Genomic DNA, 16166 nt, shown 5'->3' with positions numbered 1-16166 from the left:
TACAGCTAAAAGTCGCACTCTAAAGTAAAAAGCCAGACTTTTAGGCGCGTATAATTTCGCTTTTTCGCTTGGTACTTGAGAAATCAATTAATTGTACAAGGCATGGCATAAACCTTCAATCAAATTCTTGCTTTGCGTCTGAAAAAACAATTTGCGGATTAGTATAAATGCACTTAATTAGAATATATTAACTCAGTGAAGAGGCATCCCACAGTACAAATTAAGCGGTGCATTTCATTCACCACTAGTAGAAAGAGCAACACTCGAATCTCTTACTCTGTGGTTTCCTGTTCTGGCACAGCTATGAACAAGTTCTCCTCCTCGTTGGTTTTCCTGTGCATCGTTGTTTCGTTTCTACTGTTCGTTTCTACTCAAGATGGCGAAGCTGCCTTAGCAATCCCTCACTGTCCCCATAGACCAGGCTGCCCGAAAACGAGAGCCAAGAAAGAACCATTTCTGACCTGGAAATCACAGGTAAAAAAATAAATTCGGGTTTTATAAGAATGTTTAGGCTTCAGTTTATTTTTCCGCACGACCAGCAAAGGATTTTTGTGGTCTCAAGTATTTCCGAGGGACTTTCTACGTCTCTGGCTGATGATGCAATTAAGACTTACATATATACCGTGACGGAGTCTTCAGATAACTTACTGACCCAACTTAATAACTTGAGTTAGCCCATAAACTGGTGTCACCTGTTGTTACCAGAGGAAAGAGGAATATTTATCCATTTCCATTCCTCAAACCACAAAAAAGGCGACCAAAACTTCTTGGGGTATAAGAGATTTAAGTGTCTGGTATCGGTGTTCATTTTAACTCATCTTTTGCATTTTGATTTGCCCCACGTGTGGGCGTGGAAAATACGCCAAGAATTGTAAAGATATATTATGTTATTGAACTTGCGTGAAGTCCGAATTGGAGAAAACTTTGTATAGTTCTTTTCTTCGCAGGTTTACGGACCGAGCCGCAGGCGAGTTCCATAAACCTGCGAAAAAGGAAAACAACGAAGATAACAATATTTCTCCAATACGGAGCAAAGAAGCTAGTTCAATAAAGTGTCTGCTGGTAAACTGATACGTCTCCACGACCCATTCCCGGTAAACGAGCACGCGAAAGCTAACATGTCATTTATTTACGATTCTCACGTCGCGTTTGTGAACATGTAACTGAATTTGTCCTCCAAAAATGAAGGTAAAAAGATTTCTACTTAACAAAAAACTGTTTATTTTGTGAATAAATTGAAAAAGCAATTCGCCGAAATCAATATGCGCGCGGTCCATCTTAGCGGTTCGTATTGCAAAATTTGGACCGCTAAAGGAACCAATTAGATTTCTCCTTTTGATCGCAGAGTAGTTGAGCCACATAAGAAAGAGCCACATTACACCTTGAAGTGCATGAATTGCCTGATAAGACACATAATCATGCCGTTTGTAACAATACATCGAGAAACGAGAGACCATTTCCAACACTACATAAAACTGTTTGTTTGATATTGCAATTGTTCTGTCAATAAACTCAACTGGAATTTCTGTTTTCAGTTGATTCGTTCCAGGAGAGCAAGCATTTGTGAGACCGCGCTCGCTCTAAACTGCAGAGGACTGGACGACGATCAAAGCTGAAACACCTGGCAACAGAAACTTAACGTGGGACAAAACCTGAACACAGGGCCATGTCAATAAAACAAATGTTTAAAAGTAATTAGCCTGCTTTTTGGTGCATTGTGTTTCTTATCTTGTTAAAAATATACACCATCTGATTCCATCTGGTTCCTTTTGGTCTGAAGCCCCCGGACTTATCAAAACCGGTCATTGTTTGATATACGTTGCGTGGGTTCAAATTTGTTAACAGTTGGACTTTTTGCTTCAGATTTGGTTTTTATTTTCCTCTTACATACTCATTATCAAAATCTAAAACAAAGGAAAAGGAAAGTCAAACTAGTCGTATAAAACTCAGACCAAAAGTAAAAAAAAAAAAAAAAGAAAATCAAATTCTAAAAAGGGCAGGTGAGTCAAACCTGTTTTAGGGCAACCCATTGAGCGGCCAGTTATGATAAATTTTGTCAGTAACATACTGTAAATGAAACCCCTAACTTCGTTATACCTTATTATTTATCATTTTTACCTATGTCCATCTACCTTAAAGCGTATGTTTGTATTTTAGTAAATTGACGTGGTCGTACTACTATAAGCTTCACGCTAATTCATAACGAGCCCTTATTGTAGCTCATGATTAAGCAGTAACCTTCCATTTCCCAAAGGTGACCGGTTAATATGGCTTTTAGATTCAAAATTTCCAACCGGAAGATCCAAAATGTGCGTACCACCCCAGTATCGACTCGTACGAACTCGTAAGCTACTCACAGCTCAGTTTCACGAGGGTGGCAAAGGTGGGGTACCAATCACGCGTCACGCTGAATTTTTCCATTAAATCACGCATCACGGAGATTTTTTTCACCAATCATGCGTCACATAAAAAGAAGTAAGTACATCGCCAATTTTACTTTCTCGACCCTAAAAGCGTCGTTAAAAGAAGAACTTTACCGATTCAACCACAAAAATGCGTCGGCAAATATGTGACCTCTCACGCGAAAACATTCCTTACGGTATCTGTTCGAACGGCTGAACGCACGTGAACTAGCCTGCGAACAGGCTCCCAGCGCGCGAGGGAGGATAAAATATCTGTCGGGAACGGAAAAAAAAATTCGCCGAGCGAAGCAAGCCGTTAAGCGCGACAAAAAGAATTCCGCGAATTGCGCTCCCCCTGGTCACCATTCCGCTCTCGGCTCTCCCCGCTCGCCCTACACCACACTTGGCTAGTTCGCACTAAACCCATTAACCCAACCGGAAGCCTTTCCCAGGCTACGAGTGAACGGATAATTTGAATAACGATAGTCAATTTGCTTGTTCCAAGATATCTTAAGACCACTTGGTTCTACATGAGTTGATAACCACTCAATATGATAAGTAATGACGCTAAAAACGATTTAATGAAATGCAAACTGTGAAGGTAAATGTTAGAGATTCATGAGATGTGGGTTTTGTAGGTATATGTTGGGAATTAATACGATGAAAGCTAGGTAGATATATGTGGGGGATAAACGAGATGTAGGCTGTGTAGGTATATGTGGGGGGTTGAGGAGATATAGGCAGTATAGGTATATGCTGGTGTTTAATGAGATGTAAGCTGTGTAGGTAGACGGGGGGATAAATGAGATGTATACATTTGGGGGGGGATTGATGAGATGCATGCTGTTTAGGTGTATGTGAGGGATTAATGAGATGTAGGCTGTGTAGGTGTATGTGGGGGGTTAATGAGATGTAGGATGTGTAAGTATATGTAGGGAAATGATGAAGCGTAGGGTGTGTAGGTATATACGTGGGGGATTAATGAAATGTAGGGTGTGTAGGTATATATGTGGGGGATTAAAAACAAGTGGGCTGTGTAGGTATATGTGGGGGATTAATGAAATGCAGGCTGTGAGGGCATATTGGGGGGATATTTATTGGGGGAATATTTATAGGGGGGATGGTTCAGGAAGAAACTTCATTAGATATCCAGAGGGTATTGTTTTAAGAGAGATTAAGAGAGCTGTGTATATTGCGGTGGAGTTAATTAGCCGCCCAACCATCCGGGTGGTGTCGCACTTATAAAACGAAAGAACAAAAGACTTGGCTGTGAGCCAATGAGAAAGCACTGACATCATAGCCAAACTGGACAAACCAGTTTCTGACACCGGCTGGATTTGATCATTCAAAATGGCGGACATACCTCAATTTAAGGTTATAATATGCAAATGAACCAAACATTCTTTATATGCACGCTCATGTTCTGTAACGGCTTTGTAATTTATGCTATACATACAGTTATATATTTAAATACGCATTCACCTTGTGTATCTTGAGTACAGTAGCCAGATTAAGCCCTGTTTGATGACATTTGTTTAAGGTTCTCTCTGCCATCTAATATTACGTGTTGCAGCGAAAGTGTAGTTCAAATGCGTCGACAACGTCCACCGTCTACGAATGCCTACGAGCGAAAACAACTTCTGGTGTCACGCCGCCAAAAGCATCACAATTTTCAACGTTATTCCACCAGATATCATTGTCTCCGCAAGATTTAGATTTGAGGTCAATTAAGTAGTGAGATCCTCAAGAACTGGAAGCTATGGAAAGAGAAATACTGTAATAATTACTTGGTTTGGAGCGGGAGAGCCCCGAGTATCAACTCGCCATGTTCAAGGACGTTATTGATGACGATGGCCTTTAAGTGTTCAAAGCCTTTTGCTATACTGAAGAAGAAGATGCAAACGATTGCTGTGTAGTAATGGCTGGGGAAGATGAAAAGGTATTGCATCGGCGTAGTAACGTAAACGCGATTGTTTCAGCAGGAGGGAAAAATTTCCTACCGAAACGCTCGACAACTTAATCGCTGAATTAAAAGGAACCTTGGCAAAGGGCTGCAATTTATGTGATTTTTTATGGTTTTTACACGATATTCTCATCAGCGTTCGATTGTTCTTGGGATAAAACAAGTGAGTAAAGTACAAAGCGGCCACTTAGGATGACAGACCGCCTTAAACAAGTGTATCGACCTTCCAGCATCCGAGATGCAGTCATTTTGCGGTCATTTTGCGTTGTTGTTTCGCAGAGAACGGCTATGAAATGTACAAAGGTTTACTGAACACTCTTGTACAGCCTTTGTTTTGCTTATTAAACATTTTGTTTGGTGGTGTTCATTGACGTTGATAATCAGACGGCGTTCTTCAATGAGGCCTAAAAGAAAAAAATCGGAGAAGGTCCCGCGCAAAGGAGAAATGCACCATAAATAAACACCGTAAACAAATTCAATATTTAGGAGTGGAACTCTTTAAGGACCTCGATCAAGTTTAATATTCGTTATAAGTTTACTAGCATTATCACGAACGATGACCCGGTGGCTAAATAAAGTTTTACTCTACTTACTTTTACTGTCGGATTTATCAGAAAGAACCTGGAATACATTTAAGAAAAACTCTTGTTATTCATTAGTAAGAGACTATCTGTGTGGGATTCACATACCCAAAAGGAAATTTATGACATCTAGATCTTGGATATACAATTTATTATCGAAACCAGGGTATGTGATTCGCATAGCTAAAAGGAAATTCATGACATACAGATCTAAGGTGTACAACGACAAGCCGCTCGTTTTGTTAAACGTTTTTATTATTCCCTAATAAGACAATCGGGAGCCTGGTCACAGGCTGAGTTGGCAGAGATCTTGTATACGAACTGAGAAGACGTCTACGCCACCTTCGCCATGTTCTAATATACAGGCAATATTTCTGTCAAAGCTTTACACCTGCAAATCCTTTTCTGTGCGGCAACGTTTTTATGTCTGTAAAGGATATAACGTGACTTTTGAGTTAGGTCTTTATGACGACCTTCATTAAGTGGCACACAAACGTTTCCCTTGTGTAGTCTTTCGTTGCTTACGCAACTGTCTTCTCGAGCGGTATAAAATGACACCAGATTCTAACGTGTGTTATCGTTTCAGCCCTTTTGGCCGAAATTCGTTCAGACCTTTTATACGATAGCCGGATTCGGATATGGTGTGTCATATTCTCTTGGTCCATTGCACTGCCAAAAATAATCGGTCGACAAAATGGACAAAAACAACACTGAAGCTCATAGTCCTTTTGCAAAGTTTAACTATTTTCAATTGACTTATTCCTATAATTTGCATCACAATTTTTTGGACTTTTAGTACCATGAGATCTACAAAGATCAAAGACATCAGGGGTCAAGAAAAGTACGAAAAGGACCAGAAAATGGTGTCACGTCTGCCACGATTTGACGATCTTTTTTAAGACTCTATTTACTACTTACTTTGAATGAATTCTATCCTTCTAGTTCAAAGGACGTTCACTTATCACGGAAATCTAATTGGTAAATCACGCACCACGTGCTTGTATAATAGCAAATCCCGCATCACGTTATGATGTTCTGTCCCGTGTCACGCAGCTAATTTGGTCTCAATCACGCATCACGCTGCTAATTTTGGGCCGATCACGCGTCACGCAAAAACCCTTTGCCACCCTCTTTCACGCCCTCTGATAAGTAGAACACGCAAAAAGGTCATCGACAAGATTCCGATCTCACTCCGGATTTTTGCGCACCATATGCCCAAACCGTCTGAGTCGCCCAGTTTCTCCGTGAAAAGGGTAGACAAACAGAAAGTGACTCGTTTTATTGAAAACAGTTTAATTTAAGGTAGAGTTGACATTAATAAGCTAAATTAGGTGATACACAGTCAAAAGATTGTCGATTCTTTTTCCCGAGATAGAATAATTGTTAAAACATATTACTTTACGATTTTTAACCAGGGTTATTCTAGGAATCACTAACGTGATCGAATAGTCCCCTTTTGATAGCTAATGTAGGTTTTTTGTTTGCAATTACCATTCATCTGGGAAACATGATTTACACAGTACAAACGTTTTCTAAAGTCGTCTTCACTCTTATTTTAAAACAGCAAAATCATTCTTAAAGCTGCGAAGTCACTCAGTTACTGTCAAAAAAGGGAGCAGGCAAAGTATTCTTGGGCTTAAACCTCGTGTCTCACGTACTGTCAGAAAAAAGCACCAAGCCAGCTCTTCTTGGGCTTGAAACTCGTGTCTCAAGTACTGTCACAAAAAGGGACCAAGCCAGCTCTTCCTGGGCTTGTAACTCGTGTCTCACGTACTGTCACAAAAAGGGACCAAGTCAGCCCTTCTTGGGCTTGAAACTCGTGTCTCACGTATTGTCACAAAAAGGGACCAAGCCAACTCTTCTTGGGCTTGAAACTCGTGTCTCACGTACTGTGAAACAAAGGGACCAAGCCAGCTCTTCCTGGGCTTGAAACTCGTGTCTCACGTACTGTCACAAAAAGGGACCAAGCCAGCTCTTCTTGGGCTTGAAACTCGTGTCTCACGTACTGTCACAAAAAGGGACCAAGCCAGCTCTTCTAGGGCTTGAAACTCGTGTCTCACGTACTGTCACAAAAAGGGACCAAGCCAGCTCATCTAGGGCTTGAAACTCGTGTCTCACGTACTGTTACAAAAAGGGACCAAGCCAGCTCTTCTAGGGCTTGAAACTCCTATCTCACGTACTGTCACAAAAAGGGACCAAGCCAGCTCTTCCTGGGCTTGAAACTCGTGTCTCACGTACTGTCACAAAAAGGGTCCAAGCCTGCTCTTCTTGGACTTGAAACTCGTGTCTCACGTACTGTTACAAAAAGGGACCAAGTCAGCTCTTCCTGGGCTTGAAACTCGTGTCTCACGTACTGTCACAAAAAGGGACCAAGCCAGCTCTTCTTGGGCTTGAAACTCGTGTCTTGCGATAATCTGTCTGTAGCTAAGTACCGCTGAACAGTAAACTTGTTCTCCCGGATGTACTGCAAACCCTAAGGAATTCCTTCAGCGGTAGACACAAAACGCTTGGTCTTCAGCAGGAATCTAGTACCACTCTCCGCTCTAACTGCCTTTTCGGTTTTTCCGATGAAGCCACCTTCATTAATAAAACGAAAATCAATTATGTTAGGCAGAATTTAGAATAAACTAAATGAAAGGAGAGAAGACGTATCGCTATGTTATAGACTAGGCTAGGCTAGGCTGGGTTTTGCTAGGCTAGGGTACCAAGAGAAAGGAAAGGGAAGATAAGAAAAGCGAAACGAGGAGTAGGAGAAAAAAGGGAATGGAAAGGAAGGGCAAGGACGAGAAAAGAAAGGATTGGGTAAGGCAAGTGAAGGGAATACGAGAGGCGTCCCAAACTGGTCCGCATTGACCCACATGGATGAAATCTCCCAGCAATTTTTCAGGTTACAGAACAGTCTCTTTGTAGATACACTTAGGTGGAGAGAAGCTGTGAGAGAAAAGTGTCCTGCCTTAGAGCATATACTGACATTGGCCCCTTCAGCATTTATGAGCCTAGACTATTCAATCCCGTCAATAGCAGCCACAGGGTAGTGGCAGAGGACATGACAGCAGTAGCAGAGGCAGAAATGGCAGTAATTAGGGAGTTTACGAAACCACGACGACAACGGCGTGCGCTATAATTCTTGGTACATTTCTTTGCCGTCCTTTGCAAGACAACAACGTGAAATGACCAAATTTTCGGTTTTCTAGAGAACGTGAACCACGACGGCTATTTTTTTAAATTTTTATTTTAAATTTATCGCTGTGTTCCGGATTTAGTTTTGCGATAGTTTTGACAGTCATAAACAAAGCAAATGACTTAAGAGTATTACAAGATTCGTAAGTAAAATATAAACTCATTTTTTAATCGACGTTGTCGTCGGCGTCGCCGTCGTGTTTTCGTAAACTCCCTACTAACAGTAGTGGTGGTGGTGATTGTGATGGTGAGTGGCAGTGGTATTGGCCTCAGTGATAGAGACAGCAGTGACTGAAACAACAGTTAGTGGTGATGGTGATGGTGGTAGTGGCGGCAGTGCTAGTGGTACCATGCTGCTCGTGGTAATCGTCTCAACATAGAAGAGAAAATTAAGAATACAAATAGAAAAAATTCTCTCACCAGTTTCCCACAACTGGTAAATACTGTGCAAGATATAAGTCAACCAATCGTTTTGGAACAGCAATCCAGACTTCTTTCAACTCGTTAACCATGGCAATAATAAGCAGATGCACTGCCCTTTCCGTTTTAATGGTACTTGGAGGAAAATCTTGATCTCTTCGAGTCTGTAAAATGTAAAAAAAAAGCAGGCATCACAATCTATCAAATTAATTACAAAATACTCCGGTATGTGTGCAAGTGTTTTTATGCTGAGGCAATGCAAAACTACCACATGTGCCTTGTGAGCATTTAGGTCGGCACAGACAAGGGGATTTGTTGCGGGGATATGAAGGGGAAACGTGTTTCAGCAACAGTTTTCTGCGAGTCACCTTCACCTAACTACATCACGCCAAGTGGCGTATAAGGCCTCGAGTGACGTAGCTTTTTTGCGAAAAATTCTGTTGTGGGGACAAAAATTTCGCATGAAATTCAGCCGGCTTGAATTTAGAAATTGACATTCAGGGGCGAAATGACTTCAATTTTCAATGTCGCATCTTGTGCACTGCTCTTGCAAACGTTCCCTGCTACAACATAGAGGTGAACCGAAAAAAAATACGTGTGCAGTAGTTTGACAACGGTCCCAGATCAACACGCGTCCTTACTTCTTTGCACCCGTCCCGGCTTCACGTGCCCGTCACTTGTCCTCTGGTGTATGCCGACGTTTTGGTTTCTCGCACAAAACTGCTCAATAGACATAAACATTGCACTAGATTCTATCCCTGCTCCAAACAGCATACAGTGTAAATGTACCTCCATCATATTAATTATACAAGTACGAGTTAGAAGATTTACAAAGTCCATGAGTAGCCTGGTGACTGAGCTCTACATGTAGGTGTGTCTAATTGCAGTTGTTACCAATGTCAGCTACTGTCAGTAACATCCAGGACCTAAACACCTTGAGGATTTAAAGGTCAAGCTTCACACAGATCAATGAGTAAAACTGGGCAAGTTGATTTTCCACTTACCTGTAGGTTTTCTCGAAGAGCATTCTTTAAAATGTTTGAATGGATTAAACCAGGGCAAACCATAGTGACACCGACGTTTTCGTTATGAACTTCCATTCGCAATGTGTTGAAGTAACCCTGAAAATAATGTTAAGAACTCTCCATAAATGGTGCCAAAGAATCGACTTGATTATTGACTATTATTATGCTAAACTACTAGATTAGGTACTCAATTAACATGGTAGAGTTGATGGAGTGTACTCAAGATTACAACTTTTTTTTCTGATTTCTGGAAGATCTATAGGAGTCTTGATGTTCCTAATTTAAGGTATATGTATGAAAAAGTACCTGGAGAGCATGTTTTGAGGCTGCATATGCAGCACATCTTGAACCAGCTGCAGCTGAAAACAAACGATTTTAAAATGTATTAAACCACTGTAATTTATCTTTTCTCAACAGTTGACTCTATTTCATTGCAAGCTGGCAGTTTCCTGTTGGGAGAGGACCACACTCCAGCCATCCCATCACCCCTGCTCGGTGACCACACTCCAGCCACTCCCATCACCCCTGCTCGAAAGCTGTAAATGCTGTAAAGACAGTCCTGAAGACCTTTCGGGTTGACCCCTTCACCTGGGGATAACCCCTTCATATGGGGAGGCTCCGCCCAAAAGGGGTACCTCTTTCAGGCCTCAGGTATAAAACAGGGTTGGGATTTCACAAGTTGTCATTTAGTTGTCTGTCATTTAGGTAATTAAAAGGGCCTTTAATTACTTAAAATAGTTTGCACAGATGCACCTTGTGGCTGTATAAGCTTGATGGTCTCCAGCAAAATTGTTCAATTAACCACATTCCAAAGGTTTAGAAAAAGGAATCAGTGTGGCAAAGTAGGTATGTGAACTGAATACCTTTTACACTAACATGCATACAAAAAGCAATGGGGAAAACAGAATATAATTTTATCACATTCTACATTTCATCACCTTTCTATTGATATACTGTTTGTGGTGGTTTCCTTAAAAACAGCACGCATACAATTTTTTTCTGGAGGACACCCGCAAAGGTTTGGAGTAACCTTAAAATCATTTTAGCCAGATTTTAGTAAACTCTACATTCACATCCCACACAAGCGGCCCAAGTAGAGCTAAAAAAAACTTGAATTCCAGCTTGCCCTTTGGACAATCAGCTCTCAAATTTTGCTTGCCCTGGGCAAGTCTAAGTTTAATGTTTTCTTATTTCGTTGGCAAAATACTTGCCTGGGCCCTAGCTCATCACACAAGTATGAAAGAAAAGTAACCCGCCTGGCAAGAAAATCTACTCCCGGACAACCAGACAGCCCTTTTTGCGAGACCTACCCAAGATAAGTTTAACTTACCACATTTTCCAGATGCACTACTTAGAACAACAATTTGCCCACTTTTACTTCGAACCATGTGAGGGAGGACAGCTTTGGTTAATGAGATTGTACCAAGCACATTAATGTTCAAGACGGACAGATCTACATCAAGGTCACATTCTGAAGCTAAACCAAGTTGTAAAATGCCTGCATTGTTCACCAGGAAATCAATCTGTAATGAGAAAAAACACATGATATTTACCTCAACAGCTTGATATATATACATGCAGTGTAGGGAGTTTTAGATGCTGTTACTCAATTCATAAAGTTAAGTCAGGTTGGTCACACATCTGGTATTTAAGTTTTGAGTCAACTGTTGCCTTGGTCTTAACACTTGCAGTCTACCGCCTGGTAAAATTAAACAACAAGGGAAGTCCACTGGTATCTTTTATTACATGAGGTAATGACCGAGACACGTTCCATGTAGCATAAGAGAAAGAAATGAGCACATGGTTGACCAGTTGTGGTTTTCTCTTTGAGCTAGTTTTATTGCAAGCATTCCTCTAGTACGCAATAATTTGTACATAGTCCTGATAATTGTAACTCTTTTTAGGTGTCCCCAGTTAGCAGCAATGCTAAATCTCATTGGCAAGTAAATAAAGTTGTTATTATTATTATTATTATTGTTGTTGTTGTTATTGTTATTGTTATTGTTGTTGTTGCTGTTGTTGTTGTTATTATTATTATTATTATTATTAGTATTATTAGTATTAGTATTATATATTAAGTGGATACTACAATCCATGACATCAAGGGGCCCATGCAAAGCTGCAACTTGTGTTAAAGGTTTGTTGACTCTTAAAATGGCAGCCAAGTGTTTGCATGATTCTGCTAATTAATTAAGATGTTGTGTTGCCTCAGAAATGTTCTACAATACCAGCAACCTTAATAGTGGACTTGAACAGTATACTAATACTATAATTTGAAAACTTTAAACCACTGAAATGGACAACAATTACAAACATCCCCATTTTTGAAAATTTGGAGACTGAGTTTAACAACCTCCCCTAGGAATGTGGCATTCAAGCTTGAAACATTATTCATCAAATTATATCAAATAAGTAAGTTTGTTTATTAATATCATAAATTTCTTTAATAATTATTAATTTGTCTATTAATTTTGTTAAGTTTATTGATTATACCTTCCCAAAGTGTTGAAAAACTGTGGCTGCACAGTTGTTGTGTGATGTAAAGTCTGTAACATCCAGTGGCACAACAAGAAAATCTTCGTCAAATGTTAATGGAAAAATTTTACTTGCCAAATCTACAAAACAATAAGGAATTCAAGCATGTTAGTAAGCATGTAGTGACCCAATTTTTGCAGCAATTAGTTGCATTGCAAGGTAGTTTTCCTAAGCTGTTTGTCTGTTTACTCTTAGAGTAATACTGGTAAATGGTTTTAACCCAGGAGTTTCAGTAGTTTGTATAGTGTGATCGTGCAGGTGAGGGTAGTTCTGAAAAGAACTGTTGGTGTGACTGACGTTTCTACAACCTGAGCGGAATTCATCTTCAGAGTCAAGTGGATAACTAATTTGTTAGTCAGTCGATGATGTTATAACTCTGATCCTTTGAAAGTGGTCAGTTTAGCCATGATGGTATTAGCTGAAAGACTCACGTAAAGTTTGTCAGCAGTCAATGGTCATAATTGTTTGGTAAGCTGCGACAACAACGAACTACAACTGACGGTGTACAGGAAACTGATGTATACTGACAGATTACTTGATGAATCATCCTACAGCTCAACTTCACACAAGACCATGACTATCAAGACTTTGATGAGACGAGTGCAACTAGTTTGTGACACATTGACAAAAACAGACACCTTAAACATGTTTTCACAAGAACAAGTACTTGATGAAACATTCACAGATTACTGAAACAGAAGCTGACAAAACCAACAGAAACCTGACACTTGTTACTACATGTACAGTGACTATGCCTTACATGAAGGACATCTCTGAGACCATCAAATGGATCCTACAGCCCTACAACATCCGTGTAGCCCACAAACCTACAACTATGCTATGACACTTACTGACCAATGTCAAAGACAAGGTTGAACCCAACGACAGACAGAGAGCAGTTTACAAGATCAAATGCTCCAACTGCCAGGCTTCCTACATCGGTGAGATGAGCAGAAACCTTAACACAAGACTGACTGAACACAAACGAGCAACAAGAAACGGTGATGCCAACAATCACATTGCTGTACATCCTCAACTGATGAACCACAGAAATGACTGGGACTCAGCTCAGTGCTTAACCTACAGTACAAACTATTTTCAATGAATGACTCTGGAAAGCTGGTCCAGTCTACCTTAAAACAAACAGCTCTTAACAGAAGTCAACAACTACTGGCACCTTACAAATGACTTATTCAGGACGTAAACAAAACCAACAAATGAACATCAAACAGACAATCTTAATTTGACTAACAATATACAGACCTCATACAGACCAACTTAATTTGGCCAAGTAAGAAACAGAAATGACTGGGACTCAGCTCAGTGCTTAACCTACAGTACAAACTATTTTCAATGAATGACTCTGGAAAGCTGGTACAGTCTACCTTAAAACAAACAGCTCTTAACAGTAGTCAACAACTACTGGCACCTTACAAATGACTTATTCAGGACGTAAACAAAACCGACAAATGAACATCAAACAGACAAACTTAATTTGACTAAAAATGTACAGACCTCATACAGACCAACTTAATTTGGCCAAAAATAGAAGGATCGAAACTTACTTGAACCGACCAATGACTGCTGACAAATTTTACATTGAGTCTCTCAGCCAGTACTGTACCATCATGGCTAAACTGACCAATCACTTTCAATGGACCAGACTTATAACATCATTGACTGACGAAGACTACTCACTTGACTCAGATGACTTCTGCTCAGGTTGTCAAAGTGTCAGTCACCAACAACAGTTCACAGAAACCGAACTACTGTCTGTCCGTGTTTCCAGGGGCACTGGTCAAGAAGTGATTTGTTATATACAAAATTACAACAAATTTAAGCTTATATAATCATGATAGTAGATCCATTATAAAATGGTGGGCGAGGATCTACATTCACACTTTGTACACAGATGAACGCTTATAATAGCGGCAATGTTTTCTAGTCAGAGATTTTTGGCGGGAAACAGTTTCATTTCAAATGTGACCTCGAAGTAGCCAATGAGAGCTCGCGCTGTTGCGGAAAAATTCAGCTGATAAAATATCAACTACAGTCAGACCCCGCTAATTCGAACTCGGTCATTTCGAATTCTCCTTTATTTCGAACTCAAAACCATTTCCCTTGAATTTACCCTTCAGTCATTTACTATCGGCTATTTAGAACTCCCGCTACTTCGAACTATTTTTTCGTTTCCCCTGCGAGTTCGAAACAGCGAGGTTCAACTGTATGTGTCTTGTGATATTGGCTCATGAATTCTCCTCTAAGAAGCGACAGAATTCAAGAAGTAAATTGCTTGGCTTCGAGGGAGCCTTAAAAAATCCCACATGACACTTACTTAAACACTGAGTTTTAACCCTCTCTAATTCATCTTTTCTCCTTGCAGACAGTACGAGTTTACAGCCAAACTGAGCCAGTTTGTAGGCCAAATGTTCCCCAATGCCACTCGACGCTCCTGTTATCCAGATAATCTTTCCTCGAAGTCTTTTGTCCGGTTTCTTCGCAAACCTCTCGTAGAAATGAAGTACTGCATCGCAATCGGAAAAGTAAATTCTGGTGATGAAGAGCAAAAGGAATACGACGCAAACCTCTAGAAACCCAAACATGATCGATCGCGTGCAAGTTACTGTAGCGCCCAGTTCTCTTTACACATGTTGGAAGGTATGGAACGGTTTCGGGAACGCTGGGAACAACGGAAGCGAGGAAGACCTAATAGCCAAACATATCCCTAACCAAACACTAACCACTAACTACAAATCGTTAATGACTACTCGTTAACCGTTAAGTCTTATCGAAACACTAAGAACAAGAAAAAGACTAAGAACTACCTTTGTCAAAGATCCAGATTATTAAACTGGCACTGAATAGACCAATTTCGATATATTAAAATTCAGCTTAACACAATAGACCTCAGAACGAGGCTCTGGGGAATAAACCCCACAAACTCTGTAGTTATTTCCCAGAGCTTCGTACTGAGGTCTATTGTTTTAGGCTGAATTTTAATATATTGAAATTGGTCTATTGAACTCGGGTACACATGTTTGTTACCTCACGTGACTTCCGACTGTACGCAAATGTGAGTGGCGTCATGCATAATTTAGTGTCTTTTACTGTGAGGACAGCATTCGCTTCTGACTACCAGTTATGTTGAGCACATTGTTTGTGTTTGCTCTTTGGAGAAGTTGTCTTCGTTACATCGCAGTTGTGATAAAAAAGGTGAGTCCTGCTCAGGCAGGCACAATATTTGAGTTATATAACCCACTTTAATACTAAGAACAGTGTCAGATCTTATTCAAACTATTTGTACATCGATTCGTGTTTTAATCATAGCCTTTGGTAGCTTTGCCGTTGGACAGAGTTAAGAATTACTTACCTTCCTCTATTATTGTAAAATTTTAATTGAACCCAAAAACACTATCTCGAAAGATAAAAAAAGAAGATCATTATACCTTCAATGTTTGTTGTGACCGTTTGCTATGACCGAACGTGTTCGAAATTTTCGCTCATAATCTCCTCACAAAAAAGTCTATTGTAAATATGACCTTATTAAATTTACGGCAATGCATTGTAAAACTGTGTGAGATTGAGTTCTGCCCGTTAATGTATGACTTCGAAAAGTCAAAACCCAAAATGATATTATTATTATAAAAATCTAAAAATTGGTAACTAGTGTGGTAAACAAATCATTATATATGCATGCACTGGAGCTCTGAAAGGGTTGTTTTTAAAGAGAGCCATGTATGGTTGTAATGTGAAATTGAAAATGTCCGACAGAGTTTTCCAAATTCTGTCATCATGTTTAGGAAAAGTCGATAAAGCAGTAATTACAACCTGTTCTTTCTTTAACAATCCACCCAACGTCTTGATGCTCTGGCAGCATTTGTAGCGAACGTACATGGTGATCATTTTAGCACTGTTTGATTTGGAAGAAAAAACAGAAAACTGTTGGCCAGGGGTAAATGTCTCCGCCAAATTTTTTACCGTGATTAGATTATCAGATTGAAATGTAACAAGAATTTTAAAATACCTCTTTTGCACGCTACTTTATGGAAGCTACTTTAAT

At 40.0% G+C, this 16166-nt stretch overlaps 1 protein-coding gene and 1 long non-coding RNA gene across 2 annotated transcripts; one reads left to right on the top strand and one right to left on the bottom strand.

Moving 5' to 3' along the window:
- Positions 1 to 200: 200 nt before the first annotated feature.
- LOC149110294 (uncharacterized) lies at positions 201 to 1980 on the top strand. Its single transcript, XR_016207885.1, has 2 exons — positions 201 to 474; positions 1536 to 1980. It is a non-coding gene; the product is annotated as an uncharacterized LOC149110294 (long non-coding RNA).
- A 4242-nt stretch (positions 1981 to 6222) lies between these two features.
- Positions 6223 to 14758, bottom strand: LOC110060990 (dehydrogenase/reductase SDR family member 7-like). The gene is made up of 7 exons (XM_020767807.2): positions 14442 to 14758; positions 12065 to 12186; positions 10902 to 11094; positions 9878 to 9930; positions 9551 to 9667; positions 8547 to 8710; positions 6223 to 7523 (listed from the first exon to the last, which is right to left on the bottom strand). Exons 1-7 carry the CDS (start codon positions 14707 to 14709, stop codon positions 7490 to 7492), a joined length of 951 nt encoding a protein of 316 aa, XP_020623466.1. The 5' UTR covers positions 14710 to 14758; the 3' UTR covers positions 6223 to 7489.
- Positions 14759 to 16166: the final 1408 nt, after the last annotated feature.

The sequence above is a fragment of the Orbicella faveolata genome, unplaced genomic scaffold (assembly GCF_042242905.1).
Source record: "Orbicella faveolata isolate gen_17 unplaced genomic scaffold, um_ofav_v1 contig_24, whole genome shotgun sequence".
Lineage (NCBI taxonomy): Eukaryota > Metazoa > Cnidaria > Anthozoa > Scleractinia > Merulinidae > Orbicella > Orbicella faveolata.
The sequence above is the reverse complement of the archived record's forward strand: the minus strand, read 5'-3'. Positions and strand labels throughout refer to the sequence as shown.

What these genes read in the sequence shown, in the direction of transcription:
- LOC110060990 (XM_020767807.2), bottom strand. Translation starts at nt 14,709, where the DNA reads ATGTTTGGGTTTCTAGAGGTTTGCGTCGTATTCCTTTTGCTCTTCATC. An exon ending in TAGTGCATCTGGAAAATGTG is followed by an intron (nt 9,931 to 10,901) that starts GTAAGTTAAACT and finishes GTTTGTTTTCAG; the next exon opens with CTGCAGCTGGTTCAAGATGT. An exon ending in CCTCAAAACATGCTCTCCAG is followed by an intron (nt 9,668 to 9,877) that starts GTACTTTTTCAT and finishes CATTATTTTCAG; the next exon opens with GGTTACTTCAACACATTGCG.